Source organism: Schistocerca serialis, chromosome 8 (assembly GCF_023864345.2).
Source record: "Schistocerca serialis cubense isolate TAMUIC-IGC-003099 chromosome 8, iqSchSeri2.2, whole genome shotgun sequence".
Classification (NCBI taxonomy): Eukaryota; Metazoa; Arthropoda; class Insecta; order Orthoptera; family Acrididae; genus Schistocerca; species Schistocerca serialis.
In genome coordinates this window covers 328,665,305-328,691,931 of record NC_064645.1, presented here as the reverse complement: position 1 = coordinate 328,691,931, position 26,627 = coordinate 328,665,305, and the positions used below count along the sequence as shown (strand labels likewise).

The window sequence follows — 26,627 nt, the reverse complement described above, 5'->3', positions numbered from 1 at the left end:
CTACCCGCTGTTTTCCCAACAATACAGGCATATCTGTAGAATCCTTTTAAAACTTCAGAGTTCACAGGTTAACTTAGCGTCAAGTGAATATGCATTAAAGTCGAAACTCTCTCCTCAACCTCAAAGACGGTGAGAAGAGTGTGTCTCATCTATACGCAAAGCAGAATTTAAAGCTAATGCACTTTTCTTGGTAGTAGTTTACGTCGGTCTTTCCTGGCGTCCCACTCTTCTAACGACGAGCGTCAGGAGTGTTTGAAATACACAATAGTATTCACGCCTTGCCGCAGCCTCGCTACTTTAAGTCAGCCAACAAAATTACCCAGACAAAGAACTCGACATGCAGATGAGAGGGCGCAGTAACAGGGAGGGCGGTTACTGCTCGAGAGTTTCGGATGCGGGATTCGGGGGTGGGGGGAGGGGTGAGTCAGCGGTGTTTGGTGTCGCCACCCCCGGCCCGGGCCAGACGGAGCGATAACTGGTGTCAATTATGTCACGCGGCAGATTGAATTTAAATTGGAAATCTGGGCTGTCTGCCGTCTGCTCCCCGACCAGCTAGTGCCCGCGGCGGTGGCCTCTGACGCCGGCTAGAGGCGGGGTGCTTGTTGCTGTCATCTGCATTCGTTACCGCCGAACACCGAAGAATTGCGTCACTTCTGCAAACGAAGTCGAGCTACAATGTATTCTCTGGAGGTTGGAAGCGAATTCTGCCAACAAAGTTTCTCCAGTGTTTTAATGTACAGACGAGGTCGCCTGTGCCGAGATCTACTCGTACAGACCAAACAGCGAAGGTCCTCACTGCCTGCATTTACGCCCTTCGTGACTTTTGTTTACTGGAGATTACGCTGTGATCAAAGGCATATTTCTGTGACTAACGTTTCGGTTCTTAATTCTGCAGGCATCATCAGCGGCTATAAAGACTCAGATAATTGTTTTAAAATCAAACATGCTCTGTTCGGTTTTTCGAACCTTGTTGAGATGCAATTCATCTCCAAACACCTGCAGCTCATCTATCAATTACCTCCCCCATGCTCACCTGTCTTCACAGAACCTACTCTCCAACACCTCATAACACCAAATTTCTCAGAAGACACACTCGGTTCTCATCCTGAGAGAGCTTAACAAGAAAAATGACGCACCACGGAAGATCCATCCGAATGGGAAAGAACTCGGTGCATGTTATGTACATATAAAGGCAAACAAATGATTACAGTTTCAGAAAAATTTGATGATTGAGCCAAGAGAAGGAGTTTCAAAAACTGAGCAAGTCAATAGGGCATTGGTCCACCTCTGGCCCTTACGCAAGCAGTTATTCGGCTTGGCATTGACTGACAGATCTGTTGAATGCCCTCCTGAGGGATAACGTGTCTAATTCTGTCCACTAGCGTGTTGGATCGTCAGCATGTCGAGATGGTTGGAGGTCCCTGCCCATAATATTCCAAAAGTTTTCAAATGGGGAAAGATCCGGTGACCTTGCTGGCCAACGTAGGGTGTCGGAAGCTTGAAGACAAGTAGCAGAAACTCTTGCCGTGTTCGGGCGGGCAGTGCCTTGCTGAAAGGTAACCACAGGTTTCCTTACTATGAAGGGCAAGAAGACGGGGCGTAGAATATTGTCGACGTACCGACGTGTTGTAAGGACGCCGCAGATGACGATCAAAGTGGTCCTGCAATACGAAGAATTGTCACCCCTGGCCATGACTCATGGTTGTCAGGCCGTATGGCGGGCGACAGTTATGTTGGATCCCAGCGCTGTCCAGAGCGTCTCCAGACCCGTCTTCGGCCTGGAGTCTCTTTAACTGGAGTATAATTGTCTTCAGTGATGAGTCTCGCTTCGAACAGAGCTCCGATGATCAGTGAAGACGCGTATGGGGACGCCACAGACAGCTGTGGGACACCAACCTGACTGTTGCCCGCCATACGGCCTCACAACTAGGAGTGATGGTACGGGGTGACGTATATTTTCATTCCAGGACCCCATCCGTTGTAATCCGCGGCACCCTTACAGCATAGAAGTACGTCCACGGTACTCAACGTCCCGTTCTGTTGCCCTTCCTGCGCTTACATTTCAGCAAGACAACGCCCGCCCGCACACGGAAGGCGTTTCTACAGCTTATCATCCTGCTTTCCAAACGCTACCTTGTCCTGCAAGGTCGCCAGATCTCTTCCCATTTGAGAACGTTGGGAGCATTATGGACAGGGCCCTGCAAGCAGCTCGGGGTTGTGACGATCTAACGCCCTAGCTGTACGTAATTTGGCACAATATCCCTCAAGAGGACGTCCAATAGCTCCATCAATCAATGCCAAGCAGAATAATTGCTAGCAAGAGGCCAGAGGTGGACCAACATATTACCAACTTGCTTAATTCGTGAAACTCTTTTCTTGAATAGTTCATCCACTTTTTTAAAAATTGCTATCTTTTTTGTCCGTACAACTACATAAGATCTGCTGATTTCCGTCCAGTTTGGATAATTTTTTCATGGGGCGTTCTTTTTTATTTGATTTATTTATTTATGTATATCTTAGAGTGTATCGTCACTCGTTTATCTTTCATAATCCTTATTTTTTGTAAGTGAAAGACCAAGGAGTGGCAACGTAGCCACAGCTGCCTTGGCCCTACAGAAAAGAAAGCAAAGTAAGAAAATAATAATGCTGCTAATCTCTTGGAAAGTATGTATGAATGAAGAGGAACCGAGACAAAAAAGCCTCAGTCTTACTTCACTTTATCAACAGGTTCCACAATACTCTTTTAACCCCTCTAGGGGCACGCTACAGCGCTGTCGCACAGTGTTTTCAGTTCCTACCAAGATTACAGACATTGTGACGTGACTGCCACATATCGCTTCTTGTTATTGTTTCATTTTTCTCCGCTTATTTCGTGGTTATATTATTGTGAGCACTGGACTTGTGCACCTGAGGGTAAAATTTTGTTTTGTTCTCATTGAGAAGGTTTGGCCTCAAGCTCCTGTTTGTCAGCAGAAGGCAGTAGTCAGTGAATCTCGTCAGGAGGGGTGAAAGTCCACTGGAAGTTGAGCAGTTTTCGCGGAAGTACACGCATGGCCTGCTCTGTACTTTTGTTGGCCTTTTCTACACGAACATCAAAGGAGGGGACGCCGTGGCACTGCCCGATCTGAGTAAGAAAGTCAGTTTCTTTCACTCCAAAATTTTGGTGTGTTATAATCAAATGAGTCGTCCCCACCCCTCCCCCTCCACAGTTCTTGCCGGCTGGAGTGGCCGAGAGCTTCTAGGTGCTACAGTTTGGAACCGCGCGACCGCTACGGTCGCAGGTTCGAATCCTGCCTCGGGCATGGATGTGTGTGATGTCCTTAGGTTAGTTAGGTTTAAATAGTTCTAAGTTCTATGGGACTGATGACCTCAGAAGTTAAGTCCCATAGTGCTCAGAGCCATTTGAACCATTTTTCCACAGTTCTTAGTGTGAAGAGGCCACCCTACCGGGTACTCACTGCTCCAGGGCAGGACCCAACTGCTGTTTGTAAATGTCCTTTTTGTATGCCAAGAGTGGGCGTTGTTGCTGCATTTCACCCTCCCTTTTTTTTGTAAAATAAGTAATATTCTCGTTCATCACATGGGCAACAGCACTGAGTCGCCCTCGGCGCAGTGGTTAGCACACTGGACTCGCATTCGGTGGGAGCCCGCGTCCGGTCATCCAGATTTAGGTTTTCCGTGATTTCCCTAATCGCTTTAGACAAATACTGGGATGGTCCTTTGAAAGGGCACGGATGATTTCCTTCCCATCCTCCCCTAATGCGATGGGACCGATCACCTCGCTGTTTGGTCCCCTCCCCCGAATCAACCAACCAACCGCTGAGTGGCCAACTCCATGGACACGCTTTTTCTTAGGTTAGAAGTTGAGGGTTTAGAACGAAGACCCTGGCGATTTATGTCCCGGTCACTCTCTGGTGCTGATTGCACCAACTAGCTGATTTTGGAAAAATGTCTCACAATTGCGGCAGCGCTATCCATATTCTGAGCGGCGCACTACTACTTGCTTTCCAACGCAACTTGTGCTGCTTAATTGGTTATAACATGTGCCAACCTCTGGTGACGTTAACTTTGAATTCACAGGCTGCCCAGATGAGGAGATCTTGTTATGTTTTCTCTATATAGTCTTCCACATAATTTGGTACCATCCCACAGTGTTAGCTTCATTTTGTAATTTCATCTAAGATTTCTGAGAACTTTGCTCTCTGGTTGTTAATTTTGTATGAATTACGTCAGTCATTTAAAGCAAATAAACATCTCTTATTTTTCAGTTTTAACTTAGATTTCTAGGACACTTACTGTACTGCAACTTTACACTGGATGGGCGGGGACTCAAACCCCGACATTACCGTTTCGCCGCGACTGCAAACTGTTTTCCTCGCACTACAAGTTCGAGTGTTTCTCTCTACAGCGTCAGCTGCCATTTCATGTGTTTAAAACACTTCCTTATTACTTTTTATGAGACATAATAAGGCTACGACTGTTATGCATTTACGAATCATCACTTTCCGCTCGCGCACGTGCGAGCGCAGATGAAAAGGTCTGCCGTTTCCCGTTAGAGCTAATGCGGGAGTGCGGCGGGCGCTAATGTAAGAGCAATGGCACGTGCGTGGGCCCGTTCTGAAGGGGAGGCAGCGCCGTCACGCCAGGTGCATCGATCTGCCGGCGGGCAGCCGCTGGGGAGTCGAGCGGTCCGGCCGTGCAGTTTGTCACGCCGCCTATCTGCCGCGTGTAAATTCGCCGCAGTGACTGCCCTGCTGGAAATCACCGCGGGGGACCGACAAATCTGCCCGTGTCGCTACGTCCACAGCCGCGACAGGTTGACGGGCGCAGAGGGTGGAAACTGCAGATCGCCCACTGGCATCACGCAGCGGTTTCATCACGTTGATTTTTTTCTTCAATGATCAGACGTACGTGTAGAACAAAACCTAGACTTCAGATTAAAAAAAAAATACAGGATGTTCGGAAATCTCCATTTACAAACTTCTAGAACTTGTGGAAGGGAGTGAGTAGATATACTACAGGACATTAAAATTGCTACACCAAGAAGAAATGCAGATGATAAATGGGTATTCATTGGACAAATATATTATACTAGAACTGACATGTGATTACATTTTCACGCAATTTGGGTGCATAGATCCTGAGGAATCAGTACCCAGAACAGCCACCTCTGGCCGCAATAACGGCCTTGATACGCCCGGGCATTGAGTCAAACATAGCTTGGATGGCGTATACAGGTACAATTGCCAATGCAGCTTCAACGCAATACCACAGTTCATCAAGAGTAGTGACTGGCGTATTGTGACGAACCAGTTGCTCGGCCACCATTGACCAGACTTTTCAATTGGTAAGATATCTCGAGAATCTGCTGGCCAGGGAAGCAGTCAAACATTTTCTGTATCCAGAAAGTCCCGTACAGGACCTGCAACATGCGGTCGTGCATTATCCTGCTGAAATGTAGGGTTTCGCACGGATCGAATGAAGTGTAGAGCCACGGGTCGTAACACATCTGAAATGTAACGTCCACTGTTCAAGTGCCGTCAATGCGAACGAGAGGTGACCGAGACCTATAACCAGTGGCACCCCATACCATCACGCCGGGTGATACGCCAATATGGCGATGACGAATACGCGCTTCCAATGTGCGTTCACCACGATGTCGCCAAACACGGGTGCGACCATCATGATGCTGTAAACAGAACCTCGTTTCATCCGAAAAAATGACGTTTTGCTATTCGTGCACCCAGGCTCGTCGTTGAATACACCATCGCAGGCGCTCTTATCTGTGATGCAGCGTCAAGGGTAACCGCAGCCGTGGTCTCGAGCTGATAGTCCATGCTGCTGCAAACGTCGTCGAACTGTTCGTGCAGATAGTTGTTGTCTTGCAAACGTCCCCATCTGTTGACTGGGGGATTGAAACGTGGCTGCACGATCCGTTACAGCCGTGCGGATAAGATGCCTGTCATCTCGACTGCTAGTGATACGAGGCCGTTGGGATCCAGCACGGCGTTCCGTATTACCCTCCTGAACCCACCGATTCCATATTCCGCTAACAGTCATTGGCTCTCGACCAACGCGAGCAGCAATGTCGCGATACGATAAACCGCAATCGCGATAGGCTACATTCCGACCTTTATCAAAGCCGGAAACGTGATGGTACCCATTCCTCCTCCTGATATGAGGCATCACAACAACGTTTCACCAGACAACGCCGGTCAACTGCTGTTTGTGTATGAGAAATCGGTTGGAAACTTTCCTCATGTCAGCACGTTGTAGGTGTCGCCACCGGCGCCAACCTTGTGTGAATGCTCTGAAAAGCTAATCATTTGCATATCACAGCTTCTTCTTCCTGTCGGTTAAATTTCGCGTCTGCAGCACGTCATCTTCGTGGTGTAGCAATTTTAATGGCCAGTAGCGTAATATTTTGAACTGCTATAACCATTTGAAAACATGTTCGTAACGCTACCACTTTAACAAGTAATTGTTTAGGGGTGACCAGGTATATCACTTGTTTTACAATACCACTCGTTAATAGCCAAAGAAATAGCTCGTGTACTCGTTGACGTCTTCTGTTCACCGAGATACAGTGCGGCCTCTTCCAGTTCGGGTGAGCGGCCTCTCCTGTCACGCCTGCTGAAGCTGAAGGTACCCTTTCTCGAAGCTGTTCCGTAATTGCGGCTAAAAGGGTATGTGGTGGAGTCGGACCTTGTGGAGAACGATCCTGATAACTGAAACGTGCAGCTCTTCCATTACCGTGAGCTTCGCCATTCAGAAGGATCATGCCGGTGCCTTCTGCAAACGTGTACTCAACTGGTCAAACGACTCACAGAACCGTCAATGAAGCTGTAACCAGGTCAGACAGGTAGGGTGAACGTCAGATGACATCAGACAATCCGACGTACGTACCCCCCACAATGACTACCCTGCTCCATACCTACCTAGCAAACATGTTTTCAAAAGGCTGTAGCACGGAAACGTTTTCGGATATGAGTTCCTGTTCGAAATATTATCTACTGACTGCCCTATAAGACCGAAAACTTTGTAACGGGAATTTCAGAACACCCTTTGTAACACACGAATTAACAGGTAAATCCATCAACTCAAGCATAGCCAAACTTTGATGACGGCGGTGCCGATTCATATACTTGATTAAGCTCGCGAGTCATCTCGCCACGAGACGCGACAGCAGCGCCGCTAGCGCATGAATTCAAGACTGTGGCGTCCATGACATTAATGCACTATGTGATCAAAAGTATCCGGAAACCCCCAAAAACATACTTTTTCATATTAGATGCATTATGCTGCCACCTACTGCCAGATACTCCATATCAGCGACCTCAGTAGTCATTAGACATGGTGAGAGAGCAGAATGTGCCACTCCGCGGAACTTACAGACTTCGAACGTGGTCAGGTGATTGGGTGTCATTTGTGTCATACGTCTGTATGCGAGATTTCGACACTCCTAAACATTCCAGTATCCATTGTTTCCGATGTGATATCACTATCACATCGGAAACAGTGGATCTATGAGTGTTTAGGAGTGTCGAAATCTCGTTCGTAATGTGTGATAGGCAGACATCTATCCAGACCATCACAAAGGAATTCCAAATTCCATCACGATCCACTACAAGTACAATGACAGTTAGGTGGGAGGAGAGAAAACTTGGATTTCACGGTCAAGTGGCTGCTCGTAAGCCACACATCATACCGGTAAATGGCAAATGACGCCTCGCTTGGTGTAAGGAGCGTAAAAATTGGTTTAACAGTGGAAAAACGTTGTGTGGAGTGACGAATCACGGTACACAATGGGGCGATCCGATGGCAGGGTGTGGTTGTGGCGAATTCTCGGTGAACGTCGTCTGCTAGCACGTATAGTGCCAACAGTAAATATCGGAGACGGTGGTGTTGTGGTGTGGTCGTGATTTTCATGGAGGGGGCTTGCACCACTTGTTGACTTGGGTGGCCCTATCACAGCACATGCCTAAATTGATGTTTCAAGCACCTTCTTCCTTAGCGGTGTTGAAGAGGAATTCAGGGATGGCGATTGCATCTTTCAACATGATCGAGCATCTGTTCATAATGCACGGCCTGTGGCGAAGTGGTTACACGACAATAACATCCCTGTAATGGATTGGCCTGCAAAGAGTCAACATCTGAATCCTATAGAACAACTTTGGGATGTTTTCGAATTCCGACTTCGTGCCAGGCCTAACCGACCGATATCGATACCTCTCCTCAGTGCAGCACGCCATGAAGAATGGGCTGCCATTCCCCAAGAAACCTCCCAGCGCCTGATTGAACGTATGCCTGCGAGAGTGGAAGCTGTCATCAAGGTTCCAGCATTAGCGATGGAGAGTGCCACGAACTGGTAAGTCATTTTCAGCCAGGTGTCCGGATACTTTTGATCAAATAGTATATGCAAATCGTAAACCATCTAAATGAATGTCACCCGTTTCTCGACACGTCACGCTGACAAATTATGCCTCAAAACTCACGATTTTGAGAGTAGATTCATTTTATTTTCACCCGATCTTCAACTATTTACATTTATTTAAGCGTCGTGAACGCTGTTAGTTGTTTATGACGATTTACAACAACTGTCTTAAAAACTTCAGTGGCAAAATTCTGCAAACCCGTTAAATAAATAATGTTCACAAAACGTAAATAAATGTAAACATCTAAAGATGGGATTTGAGCTATACTGAAATATGATCACGGAGAAATTAATGTCAATGAATGGAAGTGGTTGCGCCTACTTCTTTATAAATTGCCTTAAATTTCGACAGCTGCACAGTTGTTATGCATCCATAATGCAGAAGAATTATTTAGTAATGTTAACACAGGGAAGAATAGAAAAATAATATACTGCGATCAGATAGGCAATCCAGGCGACAAGCAATTAACAGGATCTCTGTGCTTTTTGGCAACGGGAAGGTCATTCGAACGTGTTAATATCCACAAACACCATTAGCAAGCTTTTTTAAATAAGTACAAAAATCCTTTCGTGACTGTTTATGTTGGCATGGTTTGTTACTGTAACATTAAAAAAATTAATTCACCAGAGATTCGTTCATTTTAAAAAGTTCAAAAGCCTGATTCACTTGAACATAGTATATATCAGCTATATTATGTGAAGACAGCCTAGAAAAATACAAACAACAAAATGGCGAATTGCAAAACCGATGTCACTCTCATTAACATGCTCTCTATGTCTTGGTGTTCCTGAAAATATTTTTGTCAGCATCAGTACTGATCGTAAATATTTCAGTATTGAATATACGGCAATACTCGCCCTCACACGGTCGTTATACCACTTGGCACGAGACCTATCGTTCTGCGCCTCTTCATGTGCTCATGTGCTTTTAGAGCTGAGAAGAGCGACGTTACTCGATGGATGGGCATGCTAGAGACACTGTGCAACACATCTGTCCAAAGCTTCAGCGGATTTTCACTGTGGTTTTAATTTCGCGACCGATCAGATCTTGAAAAAACTGTAGCCCCGGTAGAAAGAAAATTTTTTTCAGTTTGGGAACTGAGAACGCTAAGCCTCACGTGTAAGTGATATTCGTAATAAATTACACATGTAGTTTGAAGGAACTCCTACCGTAGAAAAAAAAGCCTTCGAATTAATAATGAGAAGAAAAAACGGAATAAACAACAGAAACTTGAGACTGAATATCCGAAAAGCTTGTTCGTTCCTTTTTTGTTTGTAACTGGAGCCACTGCAACTTAAAAAAAAATAAAAAACGCGATCAGTCTAATTGATAATAAAGCTACCTTTCATTCGTTTCCTTCCCAGTAGTCAGTTAACATCTGACGCTGTTCAAACTCCTTATATACACTACAAGGTCATGCAACAACTCTAAACACGTACAAAGTTAACACACTCTGGTGTCGTTCTATCAGTCACAGAGAAATGCAACTCTAATCACTGACTTACCCACCGATAGTGTGTGCGTATTCAACGTTACACAGTCATCGACTGTATCTTGTGAGCACTTCACATTTTTTGTCAGGCAATGTAGTTCACAAACTGAACAACAATAAAATCTCGCTGGAGGAGGTTTAGCGTACCCTGATCCCACTTTCCCCTCACAGAGACGCAGGAAATACGTTTCCAATATCCCCGTAAACTACGAACAGACTCAAAGTCTATTCGTGGTTTGTGCTGGGAGACCCATAACCTGGCCACGGATCCATACTTGGTGTGGTGGAAGCGACTGAAGTGACAGTGAAGGGTGGGACTCACCTTCCGCTGTCTGGAGGCCGATAAGCTCGCTGTAGTCTCCCTCGCCGGTGCTGTTGAAGGCCTTGACGCGCGCGTTGTACATGGAGTTGAAGTGCAGGCCGTCCACCGTGCATATCGTCTCCTTGCCGCAGTAAACTTCCTGCGGGCACAAGACACAAATCGCTACAATCAACAGATTAGGGTTCATATATTTTTTAAATGTGGAGGACCAATAACGACAGCAGTCGTCTGGACAGCACGACATGCTCCCATGCGTTTGACGGGGGTGTGATTCCCAGTGACTGACTGGTCCGGCCGCAACATGTGTTTTACGTGGTGGCACCTGAAGATGAAGCTTTAAGATTCGAAACCGCTCATGGAATAAATTCAGAAAATCACTAGCAACTGAAGCGGATTTTTATTCTACGGTGCAAATATGTTTCACAGTAGCGGATGTTCACGTTATCAAATACAGAGTGGTCCAGAAAAATATAGACACCATTTGATATTTAACATCTTTGGAATAAAATAACATATCGTTGCAATTTTTGGGCAGTAGAGTAGCCCACTGGACAAACATTGACAAACATGTTATCTACCGGGTGTTAATGTGTGGTGTGATGTGTCATCCTGCAGTTTGATTGGCCCATTCTTCTTTGAAGGTACCGCAACCGATGAGGTGTATCTTCATACGCTGCAAGCATCGATTTTATCTACTATCCGAGAGGTGTTTTGAAATGAAAAATTTTACCTGCAACAAGATGTGGCTCTCCCTCACTACCCCAGAGATGTCAGAGCCTTCTTGGATGAAAATCTACCTGGATGATGGATAGGTCGAAGACTAGCTGTTGAGTACCCACCACGGTCTGCAGACCTTACACCTCTTCACTTCTGTCTATGAGGACCTTCAAAAATGAAGTTTATCAACAGAATCCAGCTACACTGTTCGAGCTAGGAGAAACCATGGAGGCGTCCTGTGCAGCTATCACACCGGTAACACTCACAGACATAGTTCGGTCAACAGTTCAGCGCAATCGACGTTGTTTGGCTGCTAATGGGGGTCACTCTGAACATATGAAATAATCTTCCCTCCGTGCAAGAACTGTAATGTTATGTCATTTTGTCCACTATACTGACTATACTGGACCCCTCTGTACTTCATACAGCCAACAGTAGTTACGAAAGTGCCATGTTAAATAACTACAGCTTCTGCAATAGAATAGCAAAGAGAGTTCGAAGTACAAACATAAGTTCTTAATGAAAAATTGAAACACTAACACTATACATCCAGCAGCAGTTACAAAAGAGCCAAGTTAACATTAGCGTAATTTTCATAACAGAACAATGATAAGAGTGTAAAGTACAAAGATAAGATTTTAATATAAATTAAAAACATATAATTACTATCCAGGTTTCGAACTGGGCCGCTCCGTAATGAAAAGACATCCGCAGCAAATTAAAACTGGAAGATGAACAAAGGCGTCGTTTACAAAGATCAGTTCTTAATGCAAAGGAAAAAACACAGACGTCCCAGTTTTCCAACTCGTGTTGTTCCAACGAAGTACAAGCTCCACACAACTTAAAGGTCCAAGCTGAACATCGGCGTCTTTTAAATAGTTCGTGAGCAAATAATATCTATATACAAGGTGGTCCATTGATCGTGACCGGGTAAAATATCTCACGAAATAAGCGTCACACGAAAAAACTACAAAGTACGAAACTTGTCTAGCTTACATGGGAAAACCAGATGGCGCTATGGTTGGCCCGCTAGATGGCGCTGGCATAGGTCAAACGAATATCAACTGCGTTTTTTAAAAATAGGAACCCCCATTTTTATTACATATTCCTGTAGTACGTAAAGAAATATGAATGTTTTAGTTGGACCACTTTTTTCGCTTTGTGATAGATGGCGCTGTAATACTCACAAACGTATAACCCGCAGGTTCAAAGGAACTTCCAGATACGGTATAGGAAGCACCCAATGTTGCGGCGTTCGATACGCCGGTCGTACAGGATCTTTATGCACACAGGAAGCGTTGGTGTAAAACATTATACTGGGCGACGCGGAACAATTGAAGCCTCACGGTTGGCCTTGCAAAGTTCATCGCAGAAGTCTCTTCGGCGGGCGTCGCAAGAGCCACGAATCCCTAAGGCGGCAGTGCACCGTTTCCCTCGCACGCGTTTACAGATGTATTCACACCGACGGCAACATTTGCACTCATTGAAACCAGACGATAAGCCACAGCTTATACAGTTCGCCGTGAACGTCATTCGCCGTATAGCGGAGGATAGAAATTTTCTAAACAACTTGGCATTTTCTGGTGAAGCAACATTTCACTTGTGTGGTAAGGTATACGAACACAATGTTCGCCTCTGGGGCACAACACAACCGCATACTGTGACGGAAGATATACGTGACAGCCCGGAAGTGAATATGTGGTGATGTTTGACGGCTGATCGCATTGTAGAATAATTTTTTCTCGAACAAAACAGTTAATTCTAACAATTACCTTGTTTTGCGTTACCACAACTGGCTGACCGCCAAGACACAGTCGCTTTCCAACAAGATAGTGCACCGCCATATTGGGCTAAGATTGTGCGAGATGTTCTAGATCAGATGTTTCCAGATCGGTGGATTGGTAGGGGTTGTCCAATTACCTGGCCTCCTAGGTCGGCTTGACATTACACTGATGGACTTCTTTCAAGCCGGCCGGCGTGGCCGAGAGGTTCTAGGCGCTTCAGTCTGGAACCGCGCGACCGCTACGGTCGCAGGTTCGAATCCTACCTCGGGCATGGATGTGTGTGATGTCCTTAGGTTAGTTAGGTTTAAATAGTTCTAAATTCTAGGGGACTGATGACCTCAGATGTTAAGTCCCATAGTGCACAGAGCCATTTGAACCAACTTCTTTCTATGAGGGTACATCAAGGATGGAGTGTACCAAATGCCCGTCGACAACATTAGTAATTTAACGAACGGAACTGTTGCTGCCATTACCGCATTTGATAGGGACATTCTGCGCCGAGTGTGGATAGAGAATGAATAAACACTGGATGTTATGCGTATCATGAAATGCGTATATGCTGCAATTGATAAATGGCGTAAAAACTTTGAGATATACTACGTTACATAAGCTAAACATGGTATGAGTAACTTAATTAGTTTGTATGCTTTAACATTCTAGAGTGGTACCGTATCTTTTGAGGAACTCGGTACATACAGTTTTTCAGATCATTAGTAAGAGTATCGTATTTAATACTATTGTCGTATTCTGACGAATTCTGCGTCCGAACAGGCCTTGGAAGGCCCAACGGTACCGACCGGCCGTCGTGCCATCCTCTCAGCCCAGGGGCGTCCCTGAATGCGGATACGGAGGTGCATGTGGTCAGCACACCGCTCTCCCAGCCGTTGTCAGTTTTCGTGACCGGAGCCCCTAATTCTCAGTCAAGTAACTCCTTAGTTTGCCTCACAAGGGCTGCCTGCATACCGCTTGCCAACAGCGCCCGGCAGACCGGATAGTCACCCATCCACATGCTAGCCCAGACCGACAGCGCTTAACTTCGGTGATCTGACGGAAACCGGTGTTACAACTGCGGCAAGGCCGTTGGCCTGTTCTGACGAATACTGACAGAAAATTCAATTAATGACATTACGGAATACTTCAAATTCGTAGATCCATGCACACATAAACCACAAGCCGGATAAGCAAGAGCTTGCTGTTACATGCAAACATGGCGCGTTGCCAGTGATACTTCACGCTAAAGTCGTTGCAACAGCAGCAGCAGTGGCAAAGACAGCAGTGGCAAATCTCGACAAGGAATCGCTGGTGCGACAGTACCGCCACTACACCTGCAGAGTGTCTGCCGGGGGTTTAAACGAAACAGCTCGGAAAGGGAGTGCACGAGAAGGTATAGCTGTGGCGGGTCTCCAGCGAGGCATTTCCGCAGCAGGGAAACACCACCTGCGCCCTCGCACAGCGAGACGAGGCTCTGGCTCTCCGGCGCCCACTAGACGCGGTACAACACGGCTCCGCCTCCTCTCGCTGCCTTCCCTCCGCTCCTTCGCCGCTCCGTCGCCTCGGCCCAACCTCTCGCCGGAGCAACTTAATCTGGGCTGGCTGGCTGGCATTAACGATCCCGCTCGCGGAGCCTGCGAGACCGCTCCGTCCCAAAAGAAAGGCGACGAATTAACCTTTTACTCCCCATTTACGTTTAGACAACGGTGTTATCTCGCCTCGAGTACAACAACGGGCGGCGGTTATTGTCCGCCCGGACGGGTAGAATAACAAACAATGAGAGGCCGTTACTTAAAGCGGCCGGCGGCGATAGACGTGGCTAATACATTGTGAGCGTCGGTACGGCTCAGCTCGACCCTCCGTGCTCGTAACAACTGGCAGGTGTTGGTCCCGCATGACCCCGGCCGTCTCTCATTACAATGCGCTGCGTGCAGGCCTACAGGCTGTACACCTTCCTCCACCAAGTCTATTTTACGCTAGCTATATACAGCTACTTGCTGACGACGGCGGGTAAGTATACTGTACATGTATCTTCTATATAAATAAAAATATAGATGTTCGTTTGTACGAAAACCCTAAATCTCTGAAAGTTCTTCACCGATTGCTTTGAAATTTTGGAACAACGCTGCATTCGAATACATGCGTGTTTTTATACGCCTACTAGGCCGCTATATGGTATATAAATACACCAAGAAGAAATACAGATGATAAACGGGTGTTCATTGGACGAATAAATTATACTAGAACTGACATGTGATAACATTTTCACGCAATTAGGGTGCATACATCCTGACAAATCAGTACCCAGAACAACCACCTCTGGCCATAATAACGGCCTTGATAAGCGTAGGAATTAAGTTCAAATGGTTCTGAGCACTATGGGACTTAACTTCTGAGGACATCAATCCCCCAGAACTTAGAACTAATTAAACCTAACTAACCTAAGGACATCACACACGTCCATGCCCCGAGGCAGGATTCGAACCTGCGACCGCAGCGGTCACGCGGTTCTAGACTGTAGCGCCTAGAATCGCTCGGCCACCTCGGCCGGCCTAGGAATTAAGTCAAACAGAGTTTGGATGGCGTGTATAGGTACAGCTGCCCATGCAGCTTCAACACGATACCACAGTTCATCAAGAGTAGTGATTGGCGTATTGTGACGAGCCAGTTGCTCGGCCACCATTGACCAGACGTTTTCAATTGGTGAGGTGATCTGGAGAATGTGCTGGCCAGGGCAGCAGTCGAACATTTTCTGTATCCAGAAAGGTCCGTACAGGACCTGCAACATGAGGTCGTGCATTATCCTGCTGAAATGTAGGGTTTCGCAGCAATGGAATGAAGGGTAGAGCCACGGGTAGTAACACATCTGAAATCTAACGTCCACTGTACAAAGTCCCGTCAATGCGAACACGAGGTGACCGAGACGTGTAACCAGAGGCACCCCATACCATCACGCCGGGTGATACGCCAGTATGGCGATGACGAATACACGCTTCCAATGTGCGTTCACCGCGATGTCGCCAAACACGGATGCGACCATCATGATGCTGTAAACAGAACCTGGATTCTTCCAGAAAAATAGGTTTTGCCATTCGTGCACCCAGGTTTGTCGTTGAGTACAATATCGCAGGCGTTCCTGTCTGTGATGCAGCGTCAAGGGTAACCGGAACCATGGTCTCTGAGCTGATAGTCCATGCTGCTGCAAACGTCGTCGAACTGTTCGTGCAGATGGTTGTTGTCTTGCTAACGTCCCCATCTGTTGACTCAGGGATCTAGATGTGGCTGCACAATCTTTTACAGCCATGCGGATAAGATGCCTCTAACCTCGACCGCTAATGTTACGAGGCTGTTGGAATCCAGCACGGCGTTCCGTATTACCCACCAATCCCATATTCTGCTAACAGTCTTTGGATCTCGACCAACGCGAACAGCAATGTCGCTATACGATAAACCGCAATCGCGGTAGGCTACAATCCGACATTTATCAAAGTCGGAAACGTGATGGTACGCATTTCTCCTCCTTACACGAGGCATCACAACAACGTTTCACCAGACAACGCCGGTTAACTGCTGTTTGTGTATGAGAAATCGGTTGGAAACGTTCCTCATGTCAGCACGTTGTAGGTGTCGCCACCGGCGCCAACCTCGTGTGAATGCTCTGAAAAGCTAATCATTTTCATATCACTGCATCTTCTTCCTGTCGGTTAAATTTCGCGTCTGTAGCACGTCATCTTTGTGGTGTAGCAATTTTAATGGCCAGAAGTGTATATAAACTAATCATCCAGAACATTATTACCACCTACGTAACAGCCGGTATGACTTTGGCACGGATAACAACGGCGACGCGATGTGGCGTGGAAGCAATGACGCCTTGGTAGGTCGCTGGAGGGAGTTGCCAGCACACCTTCACATACAAGTCACCCAATTTCCAAAAATTAGGGGGCGATGAGCTCTGGAGCCACGTTCAGTCAGCCGTTAGTGTGTTTCTCGAACCACTCCATCACATTCATGTCCTTGTAACATAGCGCATTATCTTCCTGAAAAATGTCGCTTCCGTCGGGAAACATTACCGTCATGAAGGGCTGTACAATAATCCTTGGCCGTCAGGTGCATTTTATGAACTCCACTGGACCCATGGATGCGCACGTGAATGTTGCTCAGAGCATAATGGAGCTGTCGCCAACTTGTCTCCGTCCCACAGTACAGGTGTCAAAGAGCTGTTACCCTGGAAGGTGACGGATTTGCGCCCACCCATCGGCATGGTGAAGAAGGTATCAGGAATCATCAGGCTATACAACGTTCTGCCACTGGGCCAACGTCCAGTGCCGATGTGCATTGTAGCTGCAGAAATCATGGTGTTAACACTGGCACATGCAAGGGTCGTAGGCTGCGCACACACATCGTTAGGAGTGTTTGGTGCACTGTGTGTTCAGACACACTTGTACTCTGCCCAGCGCTAAAGTCTAATGTTAGTTTCGCCACAGTTCGCTGCCTGTCCTGACCTAACAGTCTGCGCAGCCTACGACGTAAGACATCTGTAATGAGCGGTGGCCGCCCAACCCCACGACCCCTGCTAGCGGTCTTACCTTGGTTTCGCCACGTGTTGAACACTCGACAAGTCGTGCTGTTTCCGAAATTTTCGTGCCGAGCCCCCGGGCCATCACAATCTAACCTTGGTCAAACTCAGACAGATCGCGCGCCTTCTCCATTCTACACACAGACAGCACACTCACTGATACTACATGCGCCGTGCATGTGTCTGACTAGCGGTCATTCCTCGCAAGGTGCCGCTGGGAGACGCAAGGTGACGATAGAGATACGTTGTGAGTAAAAAATCTCACGCTTGTTTGTTCGATGTATTAAATTTCCGATTTTTCTGGAATTTTGACATAACTTCGCATTTCAGTCTGCGCATGATTTTATATATCTATTGGGGTGCCATGTAGTATACAAATATATATTATGTATATTTTATATAATGTACTTTAGCTTTATGTTTTTACCCGTAATGACAATTTATGTCCGAAAAGGAGGCAGTCTGTTGCTTATAGTATTAACTGCTTCATCACTTAATTTCCAAGGCCTGTTTCCGTGTTTCCTTCCTTTAATATTAGGGGCATTCCCAGTAGTTTGAAGACTAGAAACTAAATAGTGAAGCTTCCTTTTTGATATTCTCTGCTTTATCATACATAAGTTACGCAGACTATAGCTTCTTTCACGTCACTTCCTGTTTGTTCTCCAACTCTGCTTGTAAGGTGTATTGTTAAATCTTACTTCACATTCACCTTTCCTAGGCCTTGTGTGAGTATCTTAAATACATAAACGACATCATACAAATAAGCATTCTGCAACTCTACAGATTCCATTAAGCTGAATTCTTTTAAAATAAGTTGACTGTTATCTTCAGGCCCGTTGTCGAAAACTTTGTAACGTACAATGTAAGTTTTGTCCCAACTCATCGAACAGTGATTAATCTTCTTGTTTACTTGAGATATGCGACACTTTCACTACAAGCATCACCTTCCATATCAGCATTTTCACAAAAATGCGGATACTTTGGTCCATTATATAAAGACCTCTACGTAAATGCTTAACGTGCCAAACAACGCACAGAATTACAACAATGTTTGAGAACAAATGTTTGTCGGAGTTGCGATCTGTATCATGGCTTGTGCCCAACTTTACAGACCAGCACCTCTTGGACTAATCATTGTTTCATTTGGACTGAGTTCTTCCTTTCCCTGTACAGCTTCTTTCCAAAGCTCATTTACAGTATGAATGGAGTTGTTTTTTTGCACTTACTATAGTAAGAAGTTTTGGGTCTGTTTCATACTTTCATACTCCGGTGAAAACTCGAAAAAAGATCAAGCTGTTTCTTTTCCTGGACCCTTCAGGTTCTTTTGTCAATTTTATCGCTAAACTCGTTTCTGTTACTCCTCACTACTTTCGTCTTTCTTTGGTTTGCTGTCAAACCGTAGTGAGTGCTCATTAAACTGTTCATTCAATTCAACAGGCCCTGCAGCTCTTCCTTTTTTTCCTGAGAATGGCTATGTCATCAGTGAATCTTCTCACAGATATCCTTTCGACTCTGTTGTAGACGTGCGAAGAAACTGCACCAAGACCATGAACACTGTCCGCGGTTTTCTTTGGCAGTACGAACTACAAGCCTTCATATTCGTCTCTGGGAGTTAATGTTCCAAAAATTAAATTAAAAATGTGTCTAGTCTTCCGGTTCTGACAAACTTTTTAGGGAGAATTACTTCGGTCATAAGGGCAATGCCGGAACTCGAAATACTCTACGATATTACCAAATGCGACCTCTCTGCCCTGTTACCACCTTGCCTGGCGTTTGTTGAACATAACTGGACGCTGCTCGAACAGCCGGCGCTATTCTTCAGTGTGGAGGTGCAAACGCATAAAAACATAAACAAAGGGACAATTATGATATTTTCAATCTACATCAACATCTACATTCGGTGAACCGCTTTACGTTGTGTGGCGAGACTCACTTCCGACGTCAGTGTCATCAGTCTCTCCTGTTCCGTTAACGAACGGTGTGAAGAAAGAACGACTGTCGGTTAGCCTCCGTATGAACTCTAAACTTTCTTATTTTACTGTCGTGTACACTTCGTAATGTAAATTCAGAAGAAGTGATATGCTGGCTGAGTTTTCTTAGAAAGTCTCCTCTTGGAATTTTAGAGTAATCAACTCCGTCCAGCAAAACACTTCTCTTGTAGCGTCTGCTGCGGGAGTATATGAGTATCTGCGTAAAGCTCTAGCGTTTCCTAAATGTTTATCTTTAGGTTTTCTCTGTAGTTCACGCGAGGTGTAATAAAAAAAATACGGTGAATCGATTTTTTTACCAGCAAATGCTCACGTTACAGCCATATGATGTAATTTTTCCGACAGTCTGATCCGTTGAGGCAGGCGGCGTCAAGTTCGAACACGTCCTGACTTCAGGTTGCCTTCCATTCAGAAGGCTGTTGCACTCAGCGACTGTTATGTTGACTTGTAAATAACAGATTTCAGCTATCAGTCGTCCTTTTTAATTCTTTTTATTGGCAGATCCAGATTTCAGCTAGAAACCAGCCATTCTAATACACTATCATTTTCGATCCATGCATGTAATGCCTGTTGGTCGGGCTTCATCCACAGTTCATCGAATACGCTTAGGTGAGGTTGTATTTACCGCGTCTGTCACGCATCATGGATTTCGAACGCGTGAATGTTAAGTTAGGTTTCAAATTGCGAAAAAACTGCCAGGTAAACTCACGAAATATTGAAATCAGTACATGACGATAATGCTGTAACTCTGAAGTCTGTTTATAAGTGATGAGAGCGATCTAAAAGCAGAAACGAGTCAGTAGAAGGCGAACAACGTTCAGGACGTCCATTATCCTCAAAAACAGAAGAAAACGTGCAAAAAGTGGCAACAATTGTTCGCTTAAACAGGCAAATAACTATTCAAGAGCTTACCGAAGAACTGAGCGTTCTCTAGGGGTCCGTGGAAAGCCTTTTAACCGATAATTTGCAATTTGTTCTCACACGTTTGAGTGCTGAACAGAAAGAAATCGTATGTCAGCTGGCGCGAAGTTGGAAGATCGTCTACATTCATATCCAAACTTATGCTCTAAGTTGTAACTGGAGATGACCTTGACACGAAAATTCAGAGTTCCCAACTGCAAACCAGCGTATCTCCTCACCGTAAAAAGAAAAAGGCACATTAGTCAAAATCGAATATCAAAGTCATACTCATTCATTTTTGCTGATATTGAGGGCTTGGTCCGATTGAAGTTCGTTACAAGGGCAACAACTAAAAAGACGAATTTTACGAGGGTGTACTGCAACGTTTGCGAAACGATGTACGAAGAAAGAGAGCAGAAAATTGGGACAGCGGCTTCCTTCTTGATCACAACAAGCCGACACGTCACGCCTCGCTTTTAGTTCGCAAGTTTTGGCCGAAACAAGTGCTGTTCCTGTCTGTCTACATCCAACGTACTCACCCGATGTAGCACCATGTGACTTCTGGCTCTTCCCAAAAATTAAAACTGTGCTCAAAGGAAAACTTTTTGACACCATTCCTGACGCTGAGAGAGCCACGACAGAGCAGTTTGATTCCAATTTGAATCTATTTATTCGCGCCAAATGGCTCTAAGCACTATGGAGCTTAACATCTGTCATCAGTCCCCTACACTTAGAACTACTTAAACCAAACTAACCTAAGGACATCACACACATCCACACCCGAGTCAGGATTCGAACCTGCGACCGCAGCAGCAGCGCGATTCGAGTTGAAGCGCCTAGAACCGCTCGGTCACAGTGGCCGGCTCTAAACACCCGTGAGCCGCCTAGACGCTGGATAACAAAGCGTCTGGGGCACTGAGTCAAATACATGGAGGCCCAATGGGATCGAAGAAAAACCCGTGGCTATCAAGCTACATTCCTCCTCTCAAAGTTCATCTAAAATTCGTATATCTGTTACAGAGATGACACAGTTATGGGTTCCACACGCACGTTTGCCGTCTTATTCTGTACATTCACCTACTTCAACGAAAGCGTGGAGTCTTAGCAAGTGACTGACTCTACATCCCAAGTAAATATGAAACGATATTCTACCAAACTCACGCTCTTCCTAGTTATACTGCCCTTCTGAAGCAGACATTCTTTTTCCAGCATAAACTAGATAAAACCTGTTTGCCACAAAGTAGATGCCGTCGGAAATCGTCCAATGAAGAACTATCCTTATTCCAGCAGGCTTCTCCCGATCTGTTTGATAGGTACTGACCCCGTCGTACTCATCAGAATATGCCAGGTGAGAGTCCCGTTTCTGGGCAGCATGCGGGCCGACATCAGATAGCGTCGCCAGTGAAGGCATGCGGGCTTCTTTCCTTCCCGTCTTCCGGTGTGGCTACGTTCCCCTCGAGTAGGTGCCGTGACTGGGCGGATTCCTAGCGGCATAGCACGACGCTCGGGACTCAATTGAGACGTTATTGTGGCGGGGAATGTAACAGTCCCAACGAGTCTAATGTGAAAGCAGAACTGTTACTTACGATGTATTCAGAAAGTTGCTAACGGAGCGTGTCAAAGATCTGTAGACACTGATCACAAAGCGTGAACATCATGATTAACATGAACCTGCACTACCAGTACCCTGTAGCGAATCATCACCTAATGTAATCGTGCCAATCGTAGGTTTCCCACGGAGAAATTACACGGCCCAGTAACATTAATGTGACCGCCGCCTATATTTGACGTCGACGTGCAATAACAACTTACAGACGGCAGGTGGCAGCAATAGAAGTGGAAGTTGTATAAAGCGTGTCGGGGGAGGGGAGAACGCGGAAAAGGAAAACAGTGCGGTTCTAGTCGTAATGCGGAAAATGCGCGATTTATCTAACTTCCAAAAGGGCATGGTCGTTGGCTTTCGGGCCAAGGGTGGAACCATTTCCGAAACGGCTAAATCTGTAAAATATTTGTGTGCCGGTCTGGTGCAAGTATACAGCGAATGGCCAAAATGGCGTCATCCAGAACCGACGCCGACGCAGCTGTGGTGCGCCAAGCACCATAGATTACAGCGGTGAACGACAGCTGCTGAGATGTATACGGGCGAATAGACGTGCAGTTGTTCAGTAAGACCGCTCGCATGAACAGTGTTTCCTCAACGGCCGTTCAGAGAACATTGCTACATATGGGTCTCTGCATCAGGCGCGTGTTTAATGCACCCATACTGTCTACTGTTCATCGGCGACCAAAGCTGGAATTTAAACGCCAATACCGCAACTGGACATTCATTCACTGAGTGGCGACAGGTGATCTTTCCAGATGAAGCGGCAGTCGTCGGAAGGGTCCAGACTGGAGGAGGGAGCGTTATGGTCTCGGGAATGATTTCGTGGCATTCCCTGGGTTATCTCGTCATTCTGGAAGAATGCATCTATACTTGGGGACTATGTTCACGCCTTATATGCAATTCGTTTTTCCCTGGGACGATATCATATACCAGCAGGACAATACAACTTATCACACAGCTCGCAGTGTACATGTGTTGTTAGAAGAGCACCAGGATGAGTTTACCGTTCTCCCCTATCCAACAAACTCACCAGACTTAAAGAGAGTCGAAAGTCTGTGGTATCACCTCAATCGGGCTCTTCGCAGAAAGGATTCCCAACGGAGAAACCGAGCGCAGCTGTCACTGCACTGGAGGTGGCATGGCTCCATATCCCTGTTGGTTAAAAATGGCTCTGAGCACTATGGGACTTAACTTCTGAGGTCATCAGTCCCCTAGAACTTAGAACTATTTGAACCTAACTAACCTAAGGACATCACACACATCCATGCCCGAAGCAGGATTCGAACCTGCGACCGTAGCGGTCGCGCGGTTCCAGACTGTAGTGCCTAGAACCGCTCGGCCACTCTGTCCGGCTATCCCTGTTGGTACCGTTCAGGAACTCATCGACTCTCTTCCTGCTCGTATGGCAACAGTCCGCTCTGTAAAAGGTGGTTATTCAGGCTTTTGGCAAATGCTCACGTTAATGTGACTGGACAGTGTATCTATCAGTTCTGAAGCAGAGCAAAGTGGTATTTTCTCCTTTTTTAAGAATCTACAGTATTTAGAGAATCTATGGTATACAGAGAGAGTGAAAGATTTAAGATTTCCTAATCATCATCATCAACACCAGCACCAGAACCACCATCATGAACTCCACTTACAGGGACTAGGCTGTCTGCCAGTTTCCTCTTCAAAGGTTACTGTTGAGCCCTCCCCGTTTTGGTCCTACCAGAGTTTCTTGTTTTTCACACTGTATCTCCATAATCGTTTCGTCAATCTTTCTTCTGGAATTCTGCTCACATGCTCTTTCCACCTGTTTCTGTATTTCTCTACTGCGTTGTTTCTCCCTTCGTTATACAGTTCTTCTCGATTTTTTTCATTCGTAATCCGATATTGATGTCCGAAACTTTTCGGAGTTTGGAAATCGCGGCTGGTTAGGCTCTACAGACGTAGAGGTGACAAACTGCCCTAGAGGAGAAAACCCGGAAGGCAAATCCTGCAGACTCAGAGGTAGTGAAGTGGCAATCCCCCCGGCTGTGCGAGCCTGTAACGAGACCAGGGAATGCTCAACCACTGGCACTCTTCAAAGGAAAACAAACCCTGTGGGGTATCAACGGAAACGACCTAGATATACATTTATGAATGAAATTCTGTGGACTGTCAGTATTTCGGTGTTTTAGACTTTTATTTCCAATATGTGTTACGGAACGAAAGTGTCGTAGTCAGCATGTCCAGTACTCACTTGAGAATCTTCCTCAGCATGACTGCTTTACCAGGTCATAACGAAAAGCCGCAAGCGAATATCGAATACCCTGACGGTGGAACTTTCGTTTCAGAATACACCTCGAAAACAATTATCTAAAAGTAGAAAGGCTTTTATACATAAATACAGAGGGAAAATTTACTTCGGTGAGCGATGTTGGGGTAGAAATAATGCAACAGGGTACTATCTGTTTCAAAATCGACCAAATATGCCAGATAACCTTTAGCCCTGGTGATTCGGTGACTCATTGCGTATATATGTATTTCCTTTTACAGCGGTAGTAAAGTAGAATTAAGTATCCGAATATTCCCAAATCTGGGGTGACCATCGGTCTCATAGACTGCGATGAAAGTCAGAATACCAAACTCCTCGGAGTTGCTTTTGTTGGTATCGGGTGAATGACTTCAGTTCCATTCTGTTCGTTAGGTATCACTGATTCGTAGCAACGGAAGTGTGTACGGTCAGCGCATCACTTCATCAGCCGTTAAAGTTCAATTTTGGAAACTGGAGTCACCACTTCTGCTTCAAATGGCTCCCAGTTATCCTTCAAGAAGTCCTCTGTGTGACAGACACATGTCGTGCTGTGGAGGGGCACCACAGTTCACTTTATCACACAGTGTCCACAGCGTCATTGTCGTGAGTTACATTGGCCACTGACAACATATACTTGCCGCGCGGGATTAGCCGAGCGGTCTAGGGCGCTGCAGTCATGGACTGTTCGGCTGATCCCGGCGGAGGTTCGAGTCCTCCCTCGGGCATGGGTGTGTGTGTTTGTCCTTAGGATAATTTAGGTTAAGTGGTGTGTTAGCTTAGGGACTGATGACCTTAGCAGTTAAGTCCCATAAGATTTCACACACATTTGAACAAATACTTTTTGTTAGGTAATAGCTTACTTGTACAGTTTTTTTCAGCAGTGAATCCCTATCTGAACTCGGTTGTTTTTTGTATCAAGGAGGATTCTCTGACAATGTGACTTCGTCATTAACTACAAAATTACAAAAAGAAACGTAATTGTAGTGTAAAATTATACTATTTTCAATTCTTCAGTTTTTTACCAAATAACCATAAAAATTCATGTTTAATAGGTGTGTATTGTTTGACCATTGAATTATATTTCGTTTTCGCCTCTCCCTTATAGAAGATAATATAGCTTCTTCCCCCTTGAATTGCCTGCTGCAGGTTTTGGTGAATGCACACTCCTCCGCAGAAAAGTGAAAATTCATTCTCAAACAGCAGCAGCCCCCCATCGCACTGGTATTCCGGCGGCCTTGATATCGACACTCGCATATCCATCACTATGAAGTCTAGCCTCCTCTTCTACTTTAATGAACTCACCTAAATTTTCGAAGTAAAGAATCGAGGTGAGCGTTCAAAACGTAAATCTTGAGGGTCACCAAACAGACTAACTCGTCAAACTGCATATTGGCTGTAACAGCAGCGTTATAATTTAATGTGGGTGCTTCCTGCTGTCTAAGAATTCCGTATCCACCTCGCTGAATGATACTCAAGCTTCCGTCTCGTGCACAGCCATTTTTGACTCACAGTAAGAATCGAACATTTTGAAAATGTCAAGTAATTTAACGCGCCTTTGTTAGGTGAGGAAACATTTTACATCTTTATACAAGGCTTTCATGTACTGTTTCATTAGGCCCATCTTAGTGCACGGGGGCAGTAACATATATTTTTTGGATCCATGAACTTCTTGCGCAAAATGTTCTTCTCACAACACTTTAAAAGTTTTCTTCCAAGGTTAGTTTATTTTGGACCAATATTGATTTCTTGCCCTGCAATCCCATTCACAATTAATATTCTTAGTTGAATGTATATATGTAGCATTAAATTGGCTTCTTCTTTGCCCTTTCCAGTTGTTCTACGGGATCGGCTATTGGTATATGGTTTTAGCACCTTCAATGTTAAGTTGGTGGTTGGATGCCCTTCCTGACACCATAACCAACACCCTCCTCCACTCTCCCTTTCCTCTCCATGGGGACGGAATTTGTGCGTGTACCCCATCAGCCTGCGTGTAGTGAAACTCTCTTGTTCAAGTATGATTTCGTTTCTCCAAGTGTTTCCATATTGTCTATCTGAGGCGAGACGTGTGTAAGAGCTCGGTATTCACCAAGTCGCATGTGAAAAACAGCCTAAAAACTAAATCCAGCGTGGCGTCCACACCGAACCTCATTGTTAATCTGCTGGGCGGATTCGATCCAGTGTTAACACGCCTCGCTGTGTCCCGGAAGAGGGCGCTTCAACGTGTTCGGCTATTTGGGCTGGCCTGTCAGTAAACTGGCTAAAAATCCGGGCATAAACAACAGAAAATCGGTGGATTATACGACTTACTCGTCATCGGATTAGGATTAAGTACACATAGAAACCTAATTGAAGAAATTAATTTATACTGAAGAAAGGATTTTCTTCTTTGTCAGTCCTTCGATGTTAACGGGCTACCACGAAATAGTTGCTGAAACGATTACAGTGCCATCAGACTGACAACAGTAAAAATGAAGGTCCAAATACGTGAGATTTACTGGACTTCCGCCGGCGGGAGTGGCCGAGTGGTTCTAGGCGCTACAGTCT

At 45.7% G+C, this 26,627-nt stretch overlaps 1 protein-coding gene across 1 annotated transcript in view; it reads right to left on the bottom strand.

Moving 5' to 3' along the window:
- LOC126417003 (E3 ubiquitin-protein ligase TRIM9-like) overlaps positions 1-26,627 on the bottom strand; it is a 150,070-nt gene that overhangs the window by 67,462 nt on the left and 55,981 nt on the right. Inside the window, exon 7 of the mRNA XM_050084890.1 lies at positions 10,250-10,388. Within this exon, the coding sequence (XP_049940847.1) occupies positions 10,250-10,388 (139 nt within the window). The remainder of the gene's footprint in view (positions 1-10,249; positions 10,389-26,627) is intronic.